The following is a 25,014-nucleotide window of genomic DNA, read 5'->3' as shown; positions in this document are numbered from 1 at the left end:
AATCTCTCAGCAGAAGTTAGTTCATTCCTTCAAAAGTTGGTTTGTTGAATGCAGTTTTACATAAGTGAAAGATCTCCCCACCTCCTACTCTGTGGGTGTTTGATCATCTCCCTCCCTATAGAAGTTTAGCTGCAATATTCAAAATAAAAATCAAATTCAATCCTTTGTATATTTTTATGATATTATACATATGGTATAATAAACTAATTGTGTTGCCAAAAGAGTCTTATCAAGTATTCAGTTATTGATATGTCTTATGACAGCCAGTGATGGATGCAATGTGTTAGTAAAGGCTGCAGCTATAGGCCATTAGTGCACTTGTCTGTTTTTTCAGACAATAATGTTAGACTGTTTTTGCACTGGTAGTCTAGTGGAAGAGTCCCAGCCCAAAGCCAGATGTTTGGTTAATTTTGTCCAATGGCTTTTGTAAAGATGTAACTGCTTTCCCTCTTCCGCAGTAGTGCAAAGGTCCTTGTGCTTAGATGAAACAAGTGTCTTAAGAAATGAAGAAGCTAGTGCAGTCATTTGATCAAAAAATGAAATAATCCTAAAATCATGAACTAACATGCAGATTTTATTATAGGATTATAAAATCCCTATTCCAGACTCATTCACCACACTTAAAGCAATTTTAAAAAAAAGTTTATGTAGTTTATCAGATAAATTATATAATCCAAACCTTAACCATTTGTTACTCTTGTCCTTGCTATTTACTATTGAAAGTAGAAAAATAAAATGTTTGTTATTTCCCTTCAAATAGCACTTTGTTTATTTACATTTCTAAAATGACCAGAGGCACCTATGTCATCACTCAGGTGCCTTTGACAATAATATAAAATTATAAGAGATCAGTGTAAACAAAACTTACAGCAACTGTCATAATGTATAATAATACTGAATACCCTTCAACACAGAAATAAAACAATGTCAACGCTTTCCCTGTATACTCCCCTGGACAAAATTTGCTTCTTCAGCAGCTTGCATAAAAAAGATGAGCCTTGCGCTGTGCCCTGGAGGTCCTCAGAGTCAGGCTGTTTTGGACCCAAACATATTACTAAAATAGGAGCCCTCAGAGAGAACACCCTGCTATCAGCTTCCCTCTTTTATATCAAGGTGGGTCCAGCTCCGTGGTCTTCACAGATCTCAGCTGTGGTAGAAGTCAGGAAGAGGTAATCAGATTCTCAGGTGGAAAGGTCCTAAGCATATGTAAGGTTTTCTAGATCAACACCTTAAACTCAACCCAGATCATAAAGAACTGTCTGAATAAGCTCAAAGTGAGGCACTCTATTTTACAGGGCTGTCCTGCCTTCAACATCCAAGTAAATTTAAGTTGTAGCACCAAATACAACACAATACAGTAGTCTAGTCTGAAGGTGACAAAGGCATGAATGAAAATAGCAAGGTCTGCATAGCAAAGAAAAGGCAGATGCGTTATGGTCCCAATCCAGTATTTATGAATGAACTTAACTTTAAGCAAATGAGTAGTGCCATTGAGTTCAAGCTGAATCCATACACCGTGGTGATGTATATGCTACAAATATGTGCAATGAATAAATGGGGAAAAGATTTAATTTCAGATTGAAGTACAATAATTAATGTTAATTAAGGTTTCAGACAAAATACAATGTGTTTACTGTTGTTGTAATTTATAATAGCATTTCTTCATTTTTCACGACCATTGTGCTCTCTATGTTAAGAGAGATTTTTGTTGGGATGTAAACTGGCAGGGAGAGGTGGTAAGGGCCTACTTGGAAAACAGAGAATCTGAATACTGGCGCTTATGTATCCTGCATTTTTAGGAATATCACTGTGCTTTTGGAAGGGATGGATTTCTGTGTTAAAAATAGTAAATACTTTAAAATGGAATTTTTGTTGTGATTACTCTACATGTGATTGCAGATTTCCGGTAAAAATTACAATAAAATTCCCGTCAGCTAAGTGGATATGGTGTTCTGTAGAATTGAAAAAAGAAAAGGAGTACGTGTGGCACCTTACAGACTAACCAGTTTATTTGAGCATAAGCTTTTGTGAGCTACAGCTCACTTCATCGGATGCATACTGGGGAACTGGTGAGGTCAGGGATTTCTTTACTTTCTTGCTTGTCTGGTATGAAGAGAGTGCAATTTCTGTTCTGCAAGCCAAAGACCAGTGAACTGTTGTTGATGCCTATTCTGGAAACCAATAATTTAAAATCAGTCACAGTGGAGTAGGATAACTGAACAGGGACTTATAAAAGTAGCATAAACATAAATAGTGTATGATTTACAAAATGCCGTGTCGTTCAATGGAATAAGAAGCCTCTGGGTTAACATTCCTGTTTTCTTATATTTCCATTGCAGATATGTCTTCTCCTACAATGAAGAAGCCTGAGAAGCCTTTGTTTAGCCCTACATCTCCTCAGGATTCTTCACCGAGACTGAGCACTTTTCCCCAGCATCACCATCCAGGAATCCCAGGAGTTGCACACAGTGGTGAGGGCATATGAAGGAGGAAGAAAACCCTCCATATTTATCTGGTTTCTGTTCCTTTCCCACCCTCTGATAATGATGCATTTATTGAAGTCATTGTTATGGATCTATTCTCATGTATATTACAAATGAAAAGGGAATTGAGTATGTTGCTGAGTTTGGGGTATCCTTGGAGGAATTCTCATTAAAGACAGCTCAGGTAGGATTTTATTCAATGACGTACATAATGGAAGCCTCAAAATTAGAAAACAATGTTGAACACCCGCATTAAAAAATGAATTAGATACTGATGCCTGTTTTGGGGTAGATAGATGGGTAGACAGAGCGAGCGAGCCACTATCTGTAAAACTTTTTTTCACCATATACTTCTGTAGATCCACAGTGGAACTCCCTTTGACATTAATGGGAGTTGCATGCAGGGGTTAAGGGGAAACTATGGCCCTTGAGCTGTAATGGCTTGTCAAGTATATAGTGTGGACATTTCTAGCATGGTTTTTGTAGGACCCTCTATTCTTAACTCCGTAGTTTAAATTTTGGCACTGTAATGTTCTTCCATCGGTGGGTCGTCTGACATTATGTATTATATAATATTCCTTAAACACAATAGGGTAAAGTAAGGAGTATTAAATCAGACTTGAATATTTTTGCTTTTATAGATTTAAAATGCAGTTCTTCTCTCAAAAGTTACTCTTTCATGGGTTTTTTCCCCCCATCTCCATGACCTCAAGTTCATATTTATTCAGTTTACAAGTGAAGACACATTATTTTTTTCTAACATCCAGCCCATCAAACCCACTCTGGGATCTGAAGTCAATTTCAGCTCTTTCCGATTTGTGGAAGGATTCTACAATCAGAAATTAGTTAATAATACTGCATATGATGCATGAGCCAGAAGAGACTACTTTTTGATGTGCTTTAGGATTTGTAAGCATCTCACAACAACATCCTGCTGCCTTTTTATTATATGGTTCGCTTTGATTAATCCCCAGCTCAAAAAGTTTAAAATAAAATATATTTTAAAAAATGAAAAAGTAAAAGATTGGAGAGGAGAATTGTAAAAGTGCTGGTGCTGCTGCAGCTTAGAATCCGAATTCATTGTACAGAGAGAGAGAGAGAGAGAGAGACCTTTAGTCCCAAGGTGGTAAGCACTTTATAAAATATCTTGGACAGATGCACCGTCCTTCCTAACTAAAATAGAGGCTCACCTCTTTTCTCCCATTTCTATCATAGTTAGTCTTTTTCTTTTAATAAAGCACAAAATAAGTGACCTCTAGATGTGTAATAAAGCGTGGAATGTGATTTTTATATATTGTAATAATGTAACAATCTCCACTTCTGGCTTGACGCCTCGGCAGTAACGGGACATTCTGTACATTCCTTTCATTGTGAAAACATTGCTGGTAGTTTAGACATTACTTGTAGTCTATAGATAGAGAAGTGTGTGTTTGTGGGGGCTGGGAAGAAAGATAATGCAAAGAAAATATGTATAGGATAGATCCTTTTTTGTTTGCCAGAGATATTTTCATTGGGTGGAATGGTTTCCCAGGCCCTGAAGTTGAACATTCATTAGCATTTTCACAATGGTCAGCTAATTATTCATGGCATTATTGCCTAGTAATTATTGCTCCCGTCCCCACATGAGACAGGTACAGTACAATGCAGTGAGGAATCACTGTCTGTCTCTGAGAACTCAGTGACTTTGTTCTTCTTTGTTAGATTGCTGTGGAAAAAATGTGGGTTTTACTTATTTATTTACGTATTTGTTTGATTCATCTGGGCTCTTGAGACGAAGACTTTATTACTGAAATATGTTTCCTGCTGGGAAATCATTGTTGCCTTTAAAGAAAAGTTAAATCTAGTGATGATGTAATCCAGAAAAAAACTAAACAAAATGTGGCATTTATGGATTTGAAATAACAGCACTTATCCATTCCCTAGGGCACTGCAGGGAAGGGGGAGGGAATGAGAGGTTGTATTTAAGAATATTGTGGATAAGAAATACGTCATGCCAATTCACGACTAACTTTATGTTCTCTCTGTGATACACAGGTAAAAAGTTATGCAAGAAACAGGAAAAGATACTAAATAATTTTCATTTTATTTTATCTTCTCCAGTCATCTCAACCAGAACTCCACCCCCCCCTTCGCCATTGCCATTTCCAGCACAAGCTATTCTCCCTCCTGCCCCATCGAGCTACTTCTCTCATCCAACGATCAGATATCCTCCCCATCTGAATCCTCAGGATACTCTGAAGAACTATGTACCTTCTTATGACCCGTCCAGTCCACAGACGAGCCAGGTACTGTAAAAATAAACAATCCGAAAGAATTCCTATGAAGAATGTGTATCCTCTTGAGTGCTTAGCGCTTAACATATCTCACTAGTCCAGTTACCATAGCACGCTGGGACATTGAACATAAGCGATTCAGCAAGTTTTTCAGTTAAACATGGTTGGATGATGAGGGTTGTTTGTTGGAGAAGATTAGTTATACCCACTCACTGTTGCTTTGTGGAACATTTGTGCTGAATGATCCAGTAGCACAAACAGAATAAAGCCTAATCCCACAATCCTCTTGCACACAGAACTCTTCTGTGGGAGTTCTGTGTGCAGCAGGGCTGCAGGATAGGTAGATAGCTCAAAGGAGTGTGACACTAGGAGAAAAATCACAGTAATTCACACCTCTGATTTAGGTGGTAAAACACAGATGAATTGCTTGCTTCAGGGAGGAACGAGGAATGTGTTAATGTAAACACCAGGCACACAAACAGAACATACAAGTATATTTATAGACAAACTATTAAGATAAACTCTGGCAGGGATATACTTCCAAGGTTTCATAGATATTTAACAATTCATTGCACAGATGTGAAAACACTTCCGTAATGAGTGTCACATAGAACCAGCGTTTTTAGTTTTTTCCCTTTGTAAGGAGCATGCAAAAGCAGTTGTGCTTTTTGGCAGCTATATTGAATCAAACATGTTTCTCTCATGCAAAGTTAATGTGGTTTTCATTAGAGGAATAAATTGTAAAGGACTTTGTTTTTCACAATAGAATCAGCACATAGTATTAACAAGTGATCTCTGCTATAAGACAAACTGCAATTGAGCCCTGGTCTGTCAATACTTGGAATATTTCCAATGTCAGTGAAATGTAATCGGTCTGGTTTCTGATTTTGCTGCCTTGTCTAAAATGCTCCTATGAAGACCCGTGTTCTAGGTCACATTATAATATGTTTTGAGAGACATTCAGGAGCATAGTTTGTCACAAAATTGCTGAAATGACAGTGTATTCACTCAAAGCATCCCCCCATCAAAATTCTTAAAAGACTGACTTTATCAACTGAGATGAACATGAAGAAATTGTTCTGATAAACATGTTTAGCACAACTGATGGAAGAAAGGTATTTCAGCATGCATTTCAGGCACTGCAGTGGTAGAACTTCGGACTGAATCAAAGTTTGTATATTGAATAACAGATAAGGCTCCCTTGGGCTGTTCAAAAAGTCATTCTGGTTATTGGGCCCCATTGGCTAACAGTTGGATCCAACTGCAGATTTTTTTCACATTTAAAAAAATATGTTGATGTATAAATTTGCAACTTACTTTGGAAGGAAAAGTGAAAACAGTGTGATTTGTTTTTATTGCTTATAATATTAATGCTAATTAAATCAAACAGTGGAATTGGAGTATGTCAGCTTCAGACTACAAAGTGTTGTCAGTGCATGGATTAAAAATCTCTCAGTTCCATATAGCATTTTGCTGAAACTCAACTGGGAACAGTGCACACAGGACTTGATTTTAATTTGTGTAAAATTTCCATGAATAACAAAGTCTAATTAAGACATCCATTAAAAGTCCTAAACGTTAATTCAGTGTGGAAAATCTTAGAGTTCTATTAGATTTTTTTTCAAACTGATGTCTTAATTAGACACTATTAAGGGAAAAATTATGCAAATTAAAATCAAGCCCTTAGTGTTATGTATTTCTTTAATTATTCAGCGCTTGTTTTACTTACATTTCAATTTCTTACATAATGTTAAAAGGGCAGATTAGGTGATAATCCCTCTAGGTTGTTCCATGTTTTGCTTCAGATTATCAAGGTAAAAATGCAGCTTCTAACTGAAGTATCTCACTCTCTTCCTACCACTTTATGAATGTGCTCTCTTGTGGTTTTAATGTTGTGAAGAGTATTTATTGAGCAGAAGGAGTTATATCAACTCTTTTGCGAGAAGAATCAACTCCCTTTCTAATATCTACAGATATAAAGTTAATCTGTTAATTTGAAGGAGAAGTTTTACTTTGCTGATGCTTTCAGACTAGCAGCAAACTGAAAACATTTCCCATTCTTGTCTTGTTGCATGCTAGAGAATAACAGGTCAAATTGCCTTTAATTTACTTCTTTTGTCACCTTTCAAAACCTTTAGATTAGGGGAATGTTTTTCATTTCATCTGATGTTTGATTTAGTTTCTATGGGGAATGGGTTAAACAACACTGAATATCGTATTCCAATCTTCTACTCCAATGGTTCTTTGAAATTTCTTATTATTAATTATTATTAGGTGTATCGCACTTACATTTATTCTTCAAAACTTCCATCACAGATGTATGGTACACTAGAGAATTTGCATGCCCAACCCACCTTTCACTTGTTCACAACTTCAGGATCTCTCCCCTGTAAAACTGTAAAATAGCAAGAATATTTTTTTCTTATGAAAAGAAGCAGCCATCTGGGAAGTTTCAGTGACAAAAGAGAATTTTTCTGATACAATGGCATGCTTTGAGCCAAACCAGTTTTTCTTTCTAAATAAAACATGAATTTTTATTCAAACAAATTTAATTATTATAAAATGCAAAACTACATCTGTAGAAATACCACATCATATTTAATTATACTTTCCCACCTCAAAACATGTTCATTTGGATTTCAAAAGAAGAACTATGATGATAGTCTTATTTTCAGCTTTAGAAATAGAAAGAATGGATACCCTGACAGCATTTACCTATAATGAACTGTTCCTCCCCAACATCTTTCAGTAATACACTAATTTAGATTGTTACGACAAGCAACTGAGATGCCTTGTACTCCCCACAGCAATTTTGAGATTAATTACATTACTGCTGCACCCATTATAGTGAGACAGTCATGCTATTCAATGGAATATTTTAAGTACAATTAGTTTAAAGATATAGAGCTCCCATAAGTTTCCATAGGGGAAAGCAGTGGACAATTTTCTTGACATAATGTTAAATGCTCCAAATTATGTGTGATGAACAGTCAGGAAGTTCAAACAGTCCCTGTAGCTGCAGTGAAAAATGATGCAACAACTGAGGTACCTAAACAAAAGAGAGAGTCCTGGCTCTCTCAATATTCAACTTATATGTGCTTTTTATCATCTCCTCTGACTGGAGAGTAGATAAATAAATACGTTGAACATAGAATGAAATCTCCACTAAGCACCCCTGCCTCCAACAGGGGACTTTAAAACATCCCCAAGATTTCCAGTTCTTCTTGACCTTTAGTTAAATATGTGTTTTTACTAAGCAACTGATTATTCTTTAGCCTTTTTTATATTTGTTTAGGGCACATATGGTGCATTCATGATTATTCTGAAGTGGTGCTAGTCCCTCCATATTTAAGGCTGACACTGACATCATAAGATTGATTTTTCCACCACCATATCTTTACAAAAAACAAACCAAGCCACCTGTATCTATTCTGTCTGTAGTATGCCTATGTTTGTTCAGGGTGTGGACATTTCAATACCCATTTCCCATTAAACTCAATGAAAAGTGGGCATTCCTATCCTCTAGATGGCTTTGAAAATCTCAACTCGTATGTGTGTGTCCACTCACACATTTTTTTTAAAATGCATTAATAATTCTGAGTGTCATATGGTTAAATCAATATGAAGCATTAAAAATGTACTTCGGTATCCAGTTGGGACAGTGCTGGACAGTTCACAAACCAGAACAAAATGCTCTGCGCAACCCAATAAACCAGGCTAGCTACCCCATAGGCAAGAGGGAATGATTCCTAAATTAACACCAAAAATAGTAAAGAATAGGGGTTAACAGATGCAAAAAAGAAAAGTGACAACAAAGAAAACAATCAAAGAGAATCCTTCCAAAGAACATCCTGGCTTCTGTGAGGTACATCCGGGCTTGGACTGGAGTGTGGGATCTAGGACCCGACAAGGGGGAGGGTCCCAGAGCCTGGATTCCAGCCCAAGCCCAGACGTTTACACTGCAACTTTATAGCACCCCAGTCCAAGCCCCATGAGCCGGAATCAGATGACAGGGCCAGCCATTTGTGTTTATTGCAGTGTAAACATACCCTTGCAGACCTCTTTTGTTAGAAAGTTTCACGGCTGAGAATCCTAGAATGAGAAAAGCCTGCCTTCATTCTCTTCCATGCTGAACTAAGGGATCGAGAGATCAAAGCTAAATAGGAGTACGTCTAGAAAATGACTCTAATAGTTAGGGTCCGGATTATGAAGGGCACTACTGACAAGTAGTAAAACTTCAAACTATTTTTTGGTAAACTGGTAATCACTGCAGATCTCGGAGAGTGAGTGTAACTGAACTCCTGTCTTCAGGAGTAAGGATCTGAACCTGTTCCCATTGAAATCAATGACTTACACTTGGACTGAACTGGAGTCCATGTCAGCTGCTGTTGTCTTATTGGCTAGAAATTCCTGGCAGCAATAAAGGGTGATACTTGTGCTGATTTGCAAATGAGTTTATATAATTTATGGCTCTGGCTTTGTGTGAAGACAGTGACTTCTGAGCTACTAGAGGAGAGCAGCTTCTGGAAGCTGGTAAGGCTGCCTGTTTTCCTGTATTAATTGCTTGGAATATTCTTTCTTTGTTTAATAAAAGATAGACATATTGTTAAGGAACTCCAGGCGGGTGCTTTGTGATTTTTCAATATATAACTGCCAGCAAGTTAGCAGCAAGGATGTTATCTTGTTTGGCTCAGATCTTGTTAGTCTCCAGTTGGGCTAGTTAAAGGATTTCCTGTTTGTTCCAAGGAGAACTGTAATAGAATATAGATCAATAAAAGAAAAGTGTGTTCATGTGGGTTTCTTTAGTGCAGCTATGGTCTTTCATTTAGTGATAGCTAAGAATTTTGAATCGTCTTGGCCATTTATTTGAATCAGACTTTCCTTGCACAAGACATTGCTGAAGAGGAAATAGATAGTGTAATATTTTAAATTGTAATTGAGAGGTAAATGTAAAATATTGGCATATCTAAGGTCACCCCTGAAGTCTGGTGACAAGCAGTTTAAATATTTCATTTGCAATTTTAAGTTAGTATTTTTTATATCATTTACTTATGTTTAGTTTATAAAAGCACGAAATTGTAAGTTTCTTGGATGCACATATGCCATTTAACCCAACAGATGTATTTTAAACTAAAGCAAAATATATCTTCAAAGAGACTTCCTTTCCCATACATGCAAACACACATCTGACAGCCTTTAAGGCAAAAAACTAAATAGAGATCGAACTCGCCCCATATCCTAAATGTCAGTGAACTTGGGTTTTGTGTATTTTGAGTTGAGGTGGCCTCATCTAGAATACCTACAACTAGCCATGTGACATTTAAATCTGGGCATTGTTAGCTCAAGTGTTCCAGCTGATCTTAGCTGTCACAGCAGTGCATAGGGACAGAGGTTCTGTCTCAGACAGACAGAATTCAAGCCATTATAGATCCAATTCAACCCCCGAATTGCTCTCAGAAAGTAATAGGGAGGCAATGCTGTTGGCCAAGAACTGGTTTAACGAGTTTTCTAAGCTAACTCCAGCAAGCAGACAGGCAGCTTCATGTTACACCACCTGAAGCTTGTGTGCGAGATCTCCAGGTTAGCTTAATGTAGAATGCATTTCATTAATCCATTAGGATAATCACAAAGTCTTGGATGAGTATAGCGAGACCCGTAACTGAGAGAACTGATCGTGCATGTATTAGCAGATATAGATGGAAAAAGACATTATTGGCACTGATTCAACCTGTGGTTCCAGGGGACCCTACACATACTTAATTGTACACCTCTCGAACAAACAGTGGTAATTTCCCCTTGAGTTGATACCATCCCATGGTACCTTCAAGATCCTTTTCTGCAGTCCTTTAGCATAATCACTTTCTCATATTCAGTAGAGCACTGGGAAAGCAAAGACACCATACCATCAGAGTCTGATGAAACTGAGACTTGTGGCTGTGTCTTCCATGTGGTAATGGCATTGCAGCCATATCATCTCACATAGACGTTGGACTCACATATACGTTGAACAGGACAAGTGACAGAACAGAACATGAGTATGCCTTGATTGAAAAATCCCTAACATTTTACAAGGTGAGGCCTGTACCATATGTGTAAAAGAGGACGTAGAAAACCAGAAGAGCTATTTCCTTTCCCTTATAAAATTTTTGGAAGAGGCAGCACCCATTGTGTGTATTCCAGAGCAGACCTGCACAGGCCCATCAACAGAGACTATAAAATAACTGTGAACTCCTAGATGGCTGTGGCCAATATCCAGTTTTTAAGAAAGGATCCATTTGATTGCATAGCACAGAAACCTCAGTTTGCAAAACTGGATCTGTCTGAAGCTTATCAGTAAATGGAATTCAACCAGGTCTTGCAAATCTTTATATCCTAGGGTTTTGCATTGATGTTCATCACTGTACTGTCTGTGCCCAACCATTAAAAGGGGTTGTTCCCTTAGAATAAGTTTCCCTGTAGAATGGCTAGTACTCCAGCTGTATGTCAAAACATAATGGATCAATTATGACAGAGATTACATGGATTGCTCAATTATTTAGACACTACACTTGTAAAAGCAGTAATTAGGCAACATATCTGAGAAGCCTGGTGTTTCTGCTGAAGAGTTTTTGTTTGGAATGCAGGTGAAAAATGAGATATATATTGTTCTCCAGACTTAATCATTAGCTTGGATCATATGATGTATATGGAAGGCTGAAAGTCTCTTTCTAAAATACCTAAAAGTGGTTTCCAAAATGCCTATACCTATGAAGGTCACGGAATTAAGATTTTTTTTCTAGCCCTGGTTAATTACTTCAAAAAATTTCTACCAAACTTCTCTTCAGTTATAATTCCAAGGATACAATTATTTTAAAGGAGTCCAGGAGAGCTGGCTGTATTTTAAAGACTCCTTATTGAGGTTACAGGGACAAACCATCCCGATGTATAGAAAGAACAGTAAATATGGCAGGCGACCAGCTTGGCTTAACAGTGAAATCCTTGCTGATCTTAAACACAAAAAAGAAGCTTACAAGAAGTGGAAGATTGGACAAATGACCAGGGAAGAGTATAAAAATATTGCTCGGGCATGCGGGAGTGAAATCAGGAAGGCCAAATTACAGTTGGAGTTGCAGCTAGCAAGAGATGTTAAAAGTAACAAGAAGGGTTTCTTCAGGTATGTTAGCAACAAGAAGAAAGTCAAGGAAAGTGTGGGCCCCTTACTGAATGAGGGAGGCAACGTAGTGACAGAGGATGTGGAAAAAGCTAATGTACTCAATGCTTTTTTTGCCTCTGTCTTCACGAACAAGGTCAGCTCCCAGACTGCTGCACTGAGCAGCACAGCATGGGGAGGAGGTGACCAGCCCTCTGTGAAGAAAGAAGTGGTTTGGGACTATTTAGAAAAACTGGACGAGCACAAGTCCATGGGGCCGGATGCGCTGCATCCAAGAGTGCTAAAGGAGTTGGCAGGTGTGATTGCAGAGCTGTTGGCCATTATCTTTGAAAACTCATGATGATTGGGGGAGGTCCCGGACGACTGGAAAAAGGCTAATGTAGGGCCCATCTTTAAAAAAGGAAAGAAGGAGGATCCTGGGAACTACAGGCCGGTCAGCCTCACCTCAGTCCCTGGAAAAATCATGGAGCAGGTCCTCAAGGAATCAGTTCTGAAGCACTTAGAGGAGAGGAAAGTGATCAGGAACAGTCAGCATGGATTCACCAAGGGCAAGTCATGCCTGACTAATCTAACTGCCTTCTATGACGAGATAACTGGCTCTGTGGATGAGGGGAAAGCAGTGGACGTGTTGTTCCTTGATTTTAGCAAAGCTTTTGACACCGTCTCCCACAGTATTCTTGCCAGCAAGTTAAAGAAGTATGGGCTGGATGAATGGACTATAAGGTGGATAGAAAGCTGGCTAGATTGTTGGGCTCAACGGGTAGTGATCAGTAGCTCCATGTCTAGTTGGCAGCCGCTATCAAGTGGAGTGCTCCAAGGGTCGGTCCTCAGGCCGGTTTTGTTCAATATCTTCATTAATGATTTGGAGGATGGTGTGGACTGCACCCTTAGCAAGTTTGCAGATGACACTAAACTAGGAGGAGAGGTGGATATGCTGGAAGGTAGGGATAGGATACAGAGGGCCCTAGACAAATTAGAGGATTGGGCCAAAAGAAATCTGATGAGGTTCAACAAGGACAAGTGCAGAGTCCTGCACTTAGGACCGAAGAATCCCATTCACCGCTACAGACTAGAGACCGAATGGCTTGGCAGCAGTTCTGCAGAAAAGGACCTAGGGGTTACAGTGGATGAGAAGCTGGATATGAGTCAACAGTGTGCCCTTGTTGCCAAGAAGGCCAATGGCATTTTGGGATGTATAAGTAGGGGTATTTCCAGCAGATCGAGGGATGTGAGCGTTCCCCTTTATTCGACTTTGGTGAGGCCTCATCTGGAGTACTGTGTCCAGTTTTGGGCCCCACACTACAAGAAGGATGTGGAAAAATTGGAAAGAGTGCAGCGGAGGGCAACAAAAATGATTAGTTTCAGAGTAACAGCCACGTTAGTCTGTCTTTGCAAAAAGACAAGGAGTACTTGTGGCACCTTAGAGACTAACCAATTTATTTGAGCATGAGCTTTCGTGAGCTACAGCTCACATCCGATGAAGTGAGCTGTAGCTCACGAAAGCTCATGCTCAAATAAATTGGTTAGTCTCTAAGGTGCCACAAGTACTCCTTTTCTTTTTGCAAAAATGATTAGGGGACTGGAACACATGACTTACAAGGAGAGGCTGAGGGAACTGGGATTGTTTAGTCTACGAAAGAGAAGAATGGGGGGATTTGATAGCCACTTTCAACTACCTGAAAGGGGGTTCCAAAGAGGATGGATCTAGACTGTTCTCAGTGGTAGCAGATAACAGAACAAGGAGTAATGGTCTCAAGTTGCAGTGGGGGAGGTTTAGGTTGGATATTAGGAAAAACTTTTTCACTAGGAGGGTGGTGAAACACTGGAATGCGTTACCTAGGGAGGTGGTGGAATCTTCTTCCTTAAAAGTTTTTAAGGTCAGGCTTGTCAAAGCCCTGGCTGGGTTGATTTAGTTGGAGATTGGTCCTGCTTTGAGCCGGGGGTTGGACTAGATGACCTCCTGAGGTCCCTTCAAACCCTGATATTCTATGATTCTATGATTCTAAAAGGAATTTTACTTGGGTTTAGACTTAAAAGATATTTGGTATCTGGTATCTGTGAGCATAATTTGCACATTCATCCCGAGTTAGACCTGCTGTTAGGATGTGATGCCTGACTGGCAGGTACACGCATAGCCATATCTTCTAAACTGAATGTGGGATTGAAAGGCCAATCACTTTTGCTTCCAGAAACTGAGATAAAGCAGAGAAAATAACATCCTCAGATAGAAGAGAGGTCTTCAATGTTATTAAATTTGGATTTGAGAAATTCTAGGAGATTCTGCATGAAAGGAGGTTGACATTCATTACAGACTATTAATCTCTGGGTAAAATTCCTGTACAGAAAATCAGGATGTTACAGGTACATCCTGATTTTAGAAGGTTTTGGGATATAGACATAACCTTCATAAATACAAATTTAAGTTTCTGTTCAGATTTTGGGTATGGAACTAGGGGCAGATACATATTTAAGTAGTACCAGTAATCAGATATTTGAGGTTTGGCAAATCTGAGTTTACAGTTAGCAATTGCTATATTATGTAGGCTGTGATTTACTCCAGTGACATCAGGTACAAGTCATAGGAACTCTGTTGCATTATCCCAATTTATTTTGTGCGGTGTATTTTTACTTGTAAAATATTAATTAATTAGAATCTCTTTTGTGATAATTTTCTACTACTCCAAAAGAGGTTATATTGGAACCTGAAAATGACCCTGTCTTTTAAGAACAAACAAAACAAACCTGTGGATTTATTGAATGATGTAGCACAAATATTTTGAATGGTCCTCGGCTCAAGTCATATGCAGTTCAAATAAATAAGTTCACAGTAATAATGGGCTTTCAGTATGATGATACCAAAAATCTTGCTAACCACATTTTTGGTAGAACCGAAAGAGTCAAAATAAGAACAGTTTGCACAAGCTTTTCTTTTTTTGGTGGCCAAATATTGATCAGGCTATAGAGATAGTGACTGTATATTGTGATCTGTGCAAAAGACCCTAAATACAGTGGCCTCTGTATCCTGCCATCTCAGTGGGCTTAAAACTCATGGCAGAGAATTTATAACAACCTCCAGAGAAAGAAAAGCAAATATTCCTGATAAGAGCAATAGAAACTCAAGGTGGCCAGAAGTAATAGACACAGGTTAGACTAGGCTGTTTGAAGCAGGTAAGCCTCTGATCATACAGGTTTTATTTATACCATTCTTCTTTAATAAATTAATGTCTTTCTGTGATAGCTGCCAACTTGTGCTCCAGGAGCTAAACTTTCATTTAAAATGTTGCTAGAGTTGCAATTGCAAAGATAACCTTAAAAATGTGAACTCGGTGTAAAGTAATGCAATGATTTCAGTATGAGTCTGCCCTCAGGCTGAAACAATAGCTTTGAGAGCACTATGAGCTGAGAGCACTAAGACCTGTTTATCTTAATACGTTAACTCTGAAACCTAATTACGACCATTTAACCATCAGCTTTGTTAATTTTTTTCACTGCTGATCACAGCATGAGAGGAAAAATGGGGAGATAATAAATGGCATCATATTCTGACATCATAGGTGGGTGGGTTCTTGGGTTGTAGACAGAACTTGTGAGACTACACTCTACACTTTTTTCCCTATTGGACTCTGGTAGTATATTTCAGTAGTAATACCTCAGCAAAAACAATGAAGTTTAAAAAAAGTTGTTTGCCCCAAACAGATTTCCATGAGGCAATGATCCTTAATTATCAGATGGTGGTCCTTAATTCAAACCTGAAACATTTCAGATTTATTAAAGAAGGATGGTATAAATAAAACCTATATGATCTGGTTCTTACCTGCAGCTAAGATTAGACCAAACTTTAAATAAGTAAAAGAAGAGGTTAAACACTCAGGTTGGTACTGAGCCATCATGTAGCAATTTTTTTTATCTTTATTGCCAAATAATAACACACTAAACCCTAGCTAAGTAATCTTTGCAATGCCAGTTTTAAACCATATTTTCTGATGTACAGTCTTTAATAGCAAAGCAAGTGTAAGAAAAACAAGTAGAAAAATGTGAAAGCAGAACATTTTTGAAGCACCAAGAAAACAAGTATTGGAGATTACAGGAATCAGAGAGTAGAAAGAGGAATGAATGTAATTAAAAAGTACTTGGGTCGATGGTGTATATTGTGATTGTAAATAATAACATTATTAAGAGACATGTAAATCAGTTATTATTGCTTGTAAATGAAATGTTATCAGCGTCTTAAATATTGGAAATGCCATCTGAGTGAAACGTGAAAAAAACAGTTTTATCTTCCCCTAATTTTGGAGGCTTTGTTTCCTCCATTGGACAATACAGAGCTTCAACCTGCATTGCATTGGGCCTGCATCAGCATCTATGTACAATACAGATGCTATTACCGACAATATTTGCCACTTGAGAAATTTATAAACAAAAATAGAAAGTTACTTAGGATTGTTAGGGTTAAATGCCAGCTACAGTGAAGTCAATAGCAAATGTCCAATCGACTTCAGTGGGTATGTCTACCTGCTGCCGGTGACGGCGAGTCTCAGAGCCCTGGTCAACTTGGGCTCAGGGGTCTTGAGCTATGGTGCTAAAAATAGCTAAGTAGACATTCAGGCTTTGACATTCAGGCTCTGAAGCCCACTCCGCTCCTCTATCAACCTAGGCTCTAAGACTCATGGTGGGGGGGAGGAGGGAGCTGCCGCTCGCTGTGTAGATATGCCCTGCGAGGCCAGAATTTCACTCTTAATTGGCTGGTGGGTGAGGGATGTGTGCTGTGTTAATTTTGTGTGTGTCATCTAGGTAAATTATTGCTTATTGGAGAATAAATATTAAATATGTGCTTTTCACATTCTTTAATTCAGCAAAGAAAGGGTTCATTTTCTTGGACCATCTGCACAAGGACTAAGCTGGAGTCCATGTGAGCTGTTGCATTCCTGTTGTCCAGAATCACTAGGGAACAGTAAAAGGTGATACATTGTTGCACATTGTGCTGGACTCCAGCTGTGTCCATTTAATTAAGTTGAGTCTGGTTTTGGATGCAGAGCTGCTTTGGAAGATGATGATACTGGCTGTTTTAATCCATAAATTCCTGGGAATCTTTTTTTTTTTTTATACTAAAAGTAAAGCACTTTTAGTAGACAATTGAAGTGGTTTCTTTTTGATTCTTCAATACATAACAGAAACCAAGTCCTAAAAGGTAACTCTGCCCCCCACAGATCCTTAACTCCATCCAATAGCCACTAAAAAGAACTCAAACCACACTAATCCTGTCCATCAGGCGATCTGTACAATCCACACATTACTGAGTATGGTATTTAACCTCTTTCACCAAATTTTAAAAAGAAAAAAAGTTTATAATAATGAGCAATGTGTGATTATAAGAATTTTCAGTCTGTGGGGACGAGCTTATTTTACCACCTGGCTGTGGTTTTATGGGTTATGAATGATCATGTATACCTCATGAAAATGCTACATATATCACACATTGCCCAATGGCATATATTACTTCTATATATACTACGTATGTGGTGGTGAATCAGTGTGGCAACTATGGATAAATTGTATTTGTCAAACACCTTTCATTGTTTCACTTGCACTCTGACCACCAATCCATTTCTACCAGGAAGACTTATAACAATCCAAACTGTGGAACAGCTTCTGACAGCCTCTATATTTTAAAAAGAAAAATAAAAGAGAGAAGCAGCCAGATAATTTTTTCTTTTCCCCACAAATATGGATTTTCCTGTCAAAATTACACCATTCAGCCCTCAACTGTTTTAAGGTCTGATATATTGCTATCTTTTGGAGCTAAAAATAGCTTCTAAATACCTACTTTCCAGTGGGTTGCAGTACGTGATTCTTGGGAGATCCCAGTATTTAGGACCTTAAAGCATTATAGATGGAAAAGTTATTTTAGGTATTTTGTAGAGGTTTCTGAAATTCTGTTACAGTTTTCCTTTATCTCCAAGGCCTGTACTTTTGTATTTATGGTAATTAAGATACCTGATTTTACAGGCCAAGGGATATTTAAATAGTACTTATAAAAATAAAACTATCTAAAATATTGCTAAAATGGGGGTCGGGTGGTTGGTAAAATATATGACATATGCAGAATGTATGATAGTGTGGTGTGATATAAAGGTTTTATTGGTACTGGTGGAAAGACCTGTGTAACTTATTTATGGGTTCACCATTCGTAAGTAATCTGGCTATCCAATCAGATGGTGATTAAATCTTTATACCATATCATTATGTATTCAGTGTATATCGTCTTGTATATATTAATGTGGTGACCCTTTTTCCTTTAAAATTCATATCACAAGGGTTGAACAGATTTATGAGGGGGAAAAAGACCTATCCAGTTGCTGAAAGTTTGATACAATAGAGAGAAAATATATGGAATACCATCAATGTGTTTTCAGTACAGAAGAACCTTTCATCCCTGTGAACTACTGCCTTCTTAATTTGAAACTGTTTTTAGACCTGAGATTAGCAGTATATATTTGTCTATTTTCTCATTAGTAAAGGCTCACACATCACAACAGAAGAATAAATCCTATAGTAGCTGGATCTTATAGAACTATATGTCAGATCGTCCTTTTTTTCATAGCCTTGCAATATGCAAGTACAATATGGTCATGGTTAAGAGAGAATTTAAATTTGCTTCATTTAGTGGAGTAATTGATCAGCCGCTTGTCATTAATGTAACATTTTTCCTGTTGCTTTTCATCATAGAACCATAGAATTTACAGCTAGAAATAACCTACTAGATCAACTAATGAACTTCCCTGTCAATGCAGAATCGGTCTCTATTTGTACATATTTGTCCAGTCAATATTTACTAGTGTTTGTTTAGTCACTCTAGTTTTAAAAGTCCAAAAGGAAAAAGCCCCCAGCATCTCCCTTGGGAGACTGTTCCATAGTTTAATAGATCATACTGTCAGGAAGTTTTTCCTGACTTTTTTTTTTTTTAACATTTCCTCTTTCTTTATTTCCTTCCATTACCTCCCAGATTATACTTCCAAATAATTCCTCCTCATCATCTGTGTTTACATCCTGCACCTATTTGTAGTTGTCATGACAACCAATAATTATTGCCTAGCCAAGCTAATCATATTTGCCTCTTTTAACCTTTCCTTGTAAATCAGTCCATCCAGATCCTTTAACAACCTATATTTCTCTCTGATTTGTCAGTATCTTTATGATAATAAATTGCCCAGACATTTATGCATTATATTTGTTATGTACTTTAAGAGCTCTTTAAAATTCACAGAAAAAATCAACAGTTTCAGTCTAAATGTTACCAGCTGACATTTTTGGTTTATTATTATTTACACTTAGAATATTTAGGGCCAAATTTAGCTCTTGGGTAAATGAGCACATTGCTCAAAGAACGTTGCCAAAGTTGGGTATATGTGTGTGCTGAAGGTAGAATTTGACCCCGATTGTGTCATAGGTCTAAATTCAGAGTACCTTTTGTACATCCTGTACATCAATCCGTGTAAAGTGTTGATTTGGCTCATTATACTCCTGAAATGTACAGAATTCACACTTTTGAATCCTATGTGAAAGGGACATATTCTGGTGGGCCTGGGGCCAAATGGCAGCATCTACACATTTTAGCACCTCCTTCTCGGCCCCCTTATGCAGCCTTCCCTGCTTTTATTAGTCAGACTTCAGGCATGTGCAGAAAGCAAACAGCTGTGCGCTTGTTCTGCGTATATTCCCCAGCCAGCCAGAATACTGGCCCTTGCTAAGGCAGCTTTTGCAGTGTTAGTATGTGTTTTAGTTAAATGCTTCAGGCTCCGTGCTTAATCCTACTATGTGAGCAGCACTACTATTGTAAAATACTTTTATGAAAATCATACCAAGAACGAAATAAAACTGATCAGAAGGTTACTGTGAGTTAAATGTATGGGGCCTATTGTGTTGTCCACTAAATATACTATATATAGATATATTAGTTTATAACAATTACTTACCCTGGCACATAGATACAGTGGTGATGGGCATTCTACAAAACCCTTCAAGACACTGGTAGATTTGTTTTTAAACACAATGTGTATATTTTACAAGGCATTGTTTTGGTTTTGTTTTGTAGCCTAACAGCAGTGGTCAAGTAGTAGGGAAAGTGCCTGGCCATTTTACTCCAGTTTTGGCACCCTCTCCCCATCACAGTGCGGTGAGACCTGTGACTCTGACCATGACAGATACTAAACCCATCACTACATCCACTGAAGGTGAGGCATCTTCACCTACAGCAACCAGTAAGTATTTCTCTAGGAAACAAAAAATGTCCATCAGAGGTTCAATACGATTTTAAATTAAGGCCAGAAAAAGGTGCCTTTTCCTACTATTTGACCAGGTGGATGCTCATAATTTATTCTGAGAGCAAGCATGATCTGACCACACAGCTTTTCTCCCTCAAATTTTAGCCATAGCATCATGTTACATGAACTGATGTTTGTGACATGACAATCAAAATCTAAAGGGAAAAGCATACTTATTTGAGCACCGCCCATCGAGAAAGAACGAAACACGATTGTTCATCTAAGGTGGACATTGTAATGACATTGAGAAGCACACTCAGACTGCAAGATTTCAAATAAACCACACTTGGATTTCAAAACGAGATTAGATAATTGCTCCTCAATGAGCTTTCCTACAGAAATCAATCTTTGTTACAAAACATACTGAATCAGAGCTATGATAATTGCATGTCTATATAGGTTGTGTTAGCAAAAAATAAAATGATACAGCATACAGCAAAGGAAATTTTAATTCACTGCCCTTGATTCTACAAGGGTTGGCTTAATTGCATTTGCTTTTGTAATGCCTCAAAAGTTTTGAGTACCTTTGTACAATATGCTCAGCACCATATTATTCATCCTGTTAGCTTCAATGGAATTGCAACCATGGAAGTATGTGCAATGTACATGCTAATGTCATTTGATCATTTCTATTTTGGATAATCATTTCATGTCCAGTGGTATCCAAAGGGTTAATTTTTATCTAGCTTCTACACTTTTGTTAACAAAGCTAGGTAAATATGGTTCCTGACCTTTTAGGTCTTTCGAGGGCCAACATTACTTGATACTGATGAATGGCAACATTTTTAGAAAATAGTCCTGATCAGACTATTTAGAAGAAGATCTCTCAGCTGAAATTTCTGTCTTCCAAAGGGCAGTTAGAGCCTAAATTATGTGTAAGCCAAACCAACCAACCAAAAAATACTTAACATGCAGAAAATAATATGGTTTTCTGTAGGGTCAGTTACACTAAAATGGATCATTTTAGCCACGTTAGGTATTAAAATTGTGAGTGTGGTCTCTAGACATTGCATTAGAATTAATCAAGCCTGTAAATCATATATATATTTTTAGGTATTTGTTATCTTAAGATCGTATTTTGTAAAATGAAATAGATATTCAAATGAATTAGAGCAAGCGACATATGAGGGGGAAACTGCATAAGTATCTATTACAAAGAGTTTTTTCCACTGAATGCATCCAATGAAATGAGCTGTAGCTCACGAAAGCTTATGCTCAAATAAATTTGTTAGTCTCTAAGGTGCCACAAGTACTCCTTTTCTTAAAGAGAAATAAGTGACTCCTAAAGATAATCTGGGTAAACACCATTGTTTAATTATAAACTGATTAATAATTATATTGATAGGATTATGGAAATATTTTAGCTATTCTTTTGGGATAGCAAAAGAGGCTTCTAGGTGGACTAAAAGTTGGAGTGGATTAACACTCTCTGCTGGTTTTCGATGCAAATTTTGCTCCTTTGAGGTGCTGCTATTTCTGGTATGTTCAGCAACAAACAAGAAGTTAATGCTCTAGCCTTTCACCTCAGGGTGGGAAAGGAACCTTGGTTCAAATTTGGCTTGGATTATTGGTAGTTTCATCCTAGTTCCTGTTTGTCGAGATCACACAATGTGGCACAATTGTCTGTCTGTGCTCAAGAGAGACCATGGCCTGGAATAGCAGGGGAAGGGAGATCAAGTATGATACCAGAACTGCGGGAAGAAGCTTGCACTCTACCTGCCCACATTATGGCCTAGTTTAAGGAGTCCTTTTAGAAAGAAACTGACCTTATTTGTCCACTAATAATTATACAGGTATTTAAGGGTGAAGCCTGGGAATTTCAAAAGAGCCTAAAGGAATTAGGCACTCAGTTTTACTGAATTTCAGTGGAACTGAAGCACCTACCTCTCTTATGGTCCTTTGAGATGAGGCCTCTTTCTGCATGCAAATCTCTATCACTAATGCATGTAAATGAAAAGTGTTTATGAGCAAGTCCAATTTAAGTGTGCAAATTGTATGTACAAGTGGTAGCACACAAACATTACATGCACAAGTGACTAGATAACAAAACAAACAAAAACTGAAGGATGGTATCCTTTTGCTGGAAATACATAAAGCCGTCACTGACCTTAATATTTATGCTCTCATGCCAAGGGGCTTCACACATGGGGGAGAATTTGGCCCTAATAGTTTTTTAAAACGTTGCAAATTTATTTTTAATAAACAATGAATTGCAGAAGACAATGTTTTGCTGGGCAAATAAGTTCCTGCAGATATTGCTTAAACATAATATAAATGCTGTCATTGTTTCTGTTTAAAGAAAAGGAGTACTTGTGGCACCTTAGAGACTAACCAATTTATTTGAGCATGAGCTTTCGTGAGCTACAGCTTGAGCTGTAGCTCACGAAAGCTCATGCTCAAATAAATTGGTTAGTCTCTAAGGTGCCACAAGTACTCCTTTTCTTTTTGCGAATACAGACTAACACGGCTGTTACTCTGAAACCTGTTTCTGTTTAGTCAGTTTCGACCTATTTGGCATATAAAATCAAATGATTACCACTGGCTTCATTCTGAAATACAACAAATGAATTGTTCAGAACTAGACAGAACAACAGACTTTGATAACATTTCTGTCAAGAAACTCTAGGGTCTGGAACCATGATTTATTTCTAATATCTGATCCATTTCTATGGCAATCTCTCAGTGAAAGCTGTTTACTATAAAAAAGCCATATTAAAATATCCTCAGAAATTCAGAAAGTTTTATGTATTTGCTGTATAATTTTAACCTCAAACAGCCAATTAGCTAAAAACTCTATCCACCTTCCTCACTCTGTTCTCAGTCTTCATATCCATTCCATTTTGGCAGGTCTGCTTTGACCACCAGCAAAGGTGTCAGTTGTGATGATGATTGTTGCAATGTGGTCATCTACACACTATGAAGTGGAGTGAGACCACATAGGCCACTAAGAGCCATGAGGGGGTAATGACTTTCAGTCGCTACTGATCTCAGCCAGATTTGAATGGTGACCTACAGGTGAAAGGTTCTATATCCCTTTACCAATCTCTTGAGCCACCCAGTCTCCCCCCCGATTTTTCTAAGCTTCTGCACCACAGAAGGCTAAAAGAGCTTTTAATGAATTAGCTCTAAGTGAATGCTATTTTCTGGTGTGTAAAATTATGCTGTGCAGCAAAAGTTAACTCCCTTCTCTGGTTAGTGCTGATCACATTGTATCCTTCTTCCAAAGGACTGTAAAGATTAATTTCATGCCACATAAGCAAATCAAGCTTTAAGTCTCAGTTTTAAATAATTAACCACTTTTCCGAGACAAATTTGTGACGGGCGTTCACAAATAGAAGAATCAGTGTAAATTAATAGGTGGTTGTTCTCTCGCTCCTACCCGCGTAACTCCATTGACTTCATTTATTGGACGTTTATATTAGTGTAGCTGATGTGTATTTGTATAACTAATATAAATTGGAGGTCCATAACTGAGACCCATAACAGTTTAAAATGTAGTGCTCCTTTAACTATTTGTAAAATTCTGCAACCAGAGGAATTATTATTCTAACTACAAGCCTAATTCTGACCTCAGATTCACACATGCAGCTTCCATTGAAGTGGATGGGAATTCAACATGCTGTGCACCTAAGGGCTGAATTTGGCCCTATGTTTTTTTTTGCATTACTGATAAAAGAAATCCACAGACACTTCCTATACATTGCAAATCATAACTCTGGATCTCTCATATCTGTACTGTACGTGCACAGGGTAATAATTATGACAGGTCGCTATTTTTATCAATGTGTTTTGTTCTTCCTTAATCAGCCTACACAGCCTCAGGCACATCCCAAGCCAACCGATATGTGGGACTAAGCCCAAGAGACCCATCCTTCCTACACCAGCAACAGGTGGGCAAGTTTCACATAGGTGTAATAATCTAGACAAGCTTTTGCAGTAGTACCTTTCTACATGCTGCCACTGACATCTTGGGTTAGAATGGGATCCTAATGGTTTCAGTATATGTCATATGAAGACTAGATATGCTAAAGACAAAAACCCCTCTAAAAATATTAACATAGCATATGCTTTTGTTTCTTAGATTTGTGCCATCTTAAGGAACTTTTTATAATGCCTCTTTACATTATTTTATTTTTGAACAATTTAAAAGTAGATGCTAGAATTGGATATTAAGAATATGTCTGTATAAAGTGTGCAAGGGATAAAACTGAGAACTCATTTCAAAACCAATAAAAAATTAAACAAAATTAAACAGTACAAATTATGATTCTCAAGCTATTTAATATTTTCCAGATGTTTGTAAGCCTACATTTCTGCATTTTAGTTCCAGAAGATGAGTTATAAAACCAAATTCTCAGTGTAACACATCGTCATTCCTAGTTTAATAGGTTTAAATTGGTTTGCTGATTTCAGATGTGATAGACACATTTTTGTTCTAGTTTCTTACATCATTTATGTTTCAAGTAGCATTTTAAATTTCACATCTCATTAATGCTGTAAATTTAATGCAAATGAAGTGTTTACACAAACTGTGAAAATATACAGCTGAGATTAATGGTGGTTTATAAACAAATTAGCCGCAGTCAATAGCAGGGCCATACAAATACAGAAATCCCGCATTGCTAGTAACAGTATAACACAAAATCAGACACTTTAGAACGTAAATATATTTTATGATGTGTGTATGTGCTGCTCCCAGATCTTGACAGCAGAGGAGTTTGAAATTAACAGCATGTAAAATGTTACAAATTAAAAATTGAATATGGCAGGAAGAAAAGGGCTATTAA

General features: G+C 37.7%; 1 protein-coding gene across 7 annotated transcripts in view; it reads left to right on the top strand.

Annotated features, from left to right (window-relative positions):
• The window catches only part of NFIB (nuclear factor I B), a 335,698-nt gene that overhangs the window by 287,855 nt on the left and 22,829 nt on the right, over positions 1-25,014 (top strand). For 3 of the 7 annotated variants that reach the window (XM_077816437.1, XM_077816440.1, XM_077816439.1), the window contains exons 7-8: positions 2,340-2,471; positions 4,584-4,768. In XM_077816437.1, coding sequence (XP_077672563.1) covers positions 2,340-2,471; positions 4,584-4,768 — 317 coding nt within the window. Of the gene's footprint in view, positions 1-2,339; positions 2,472-4,583; positions 4,769-19,998; positions 20,165-24,034; positions 24,118-25,014 lie in introns of all 7 variants that reach the window. The other 4 variants (XM_077816434.1, XM_077816436.1, XM_077816433.1 and 1 more) reach the window with 2 other exon arrangements.

Source organism: Eretmochelys imbricata, chromosome 5, assembly GCF_965152235.1.
Source record: "Eretmochelys imbricata isolate rEreImb1 chromosome 5, rEreImb1.hap1, whole genome shotgun sequence".
Taxonomy (NCBI): Eukaryota; Metazoa; Chordata; order Testudines; family Cheloniidae; genus Eretmochelys; species Eretmochelys imbricata.
This window is presented reverse-complemented; position numbering and strand designations above follow the sequence as displayed.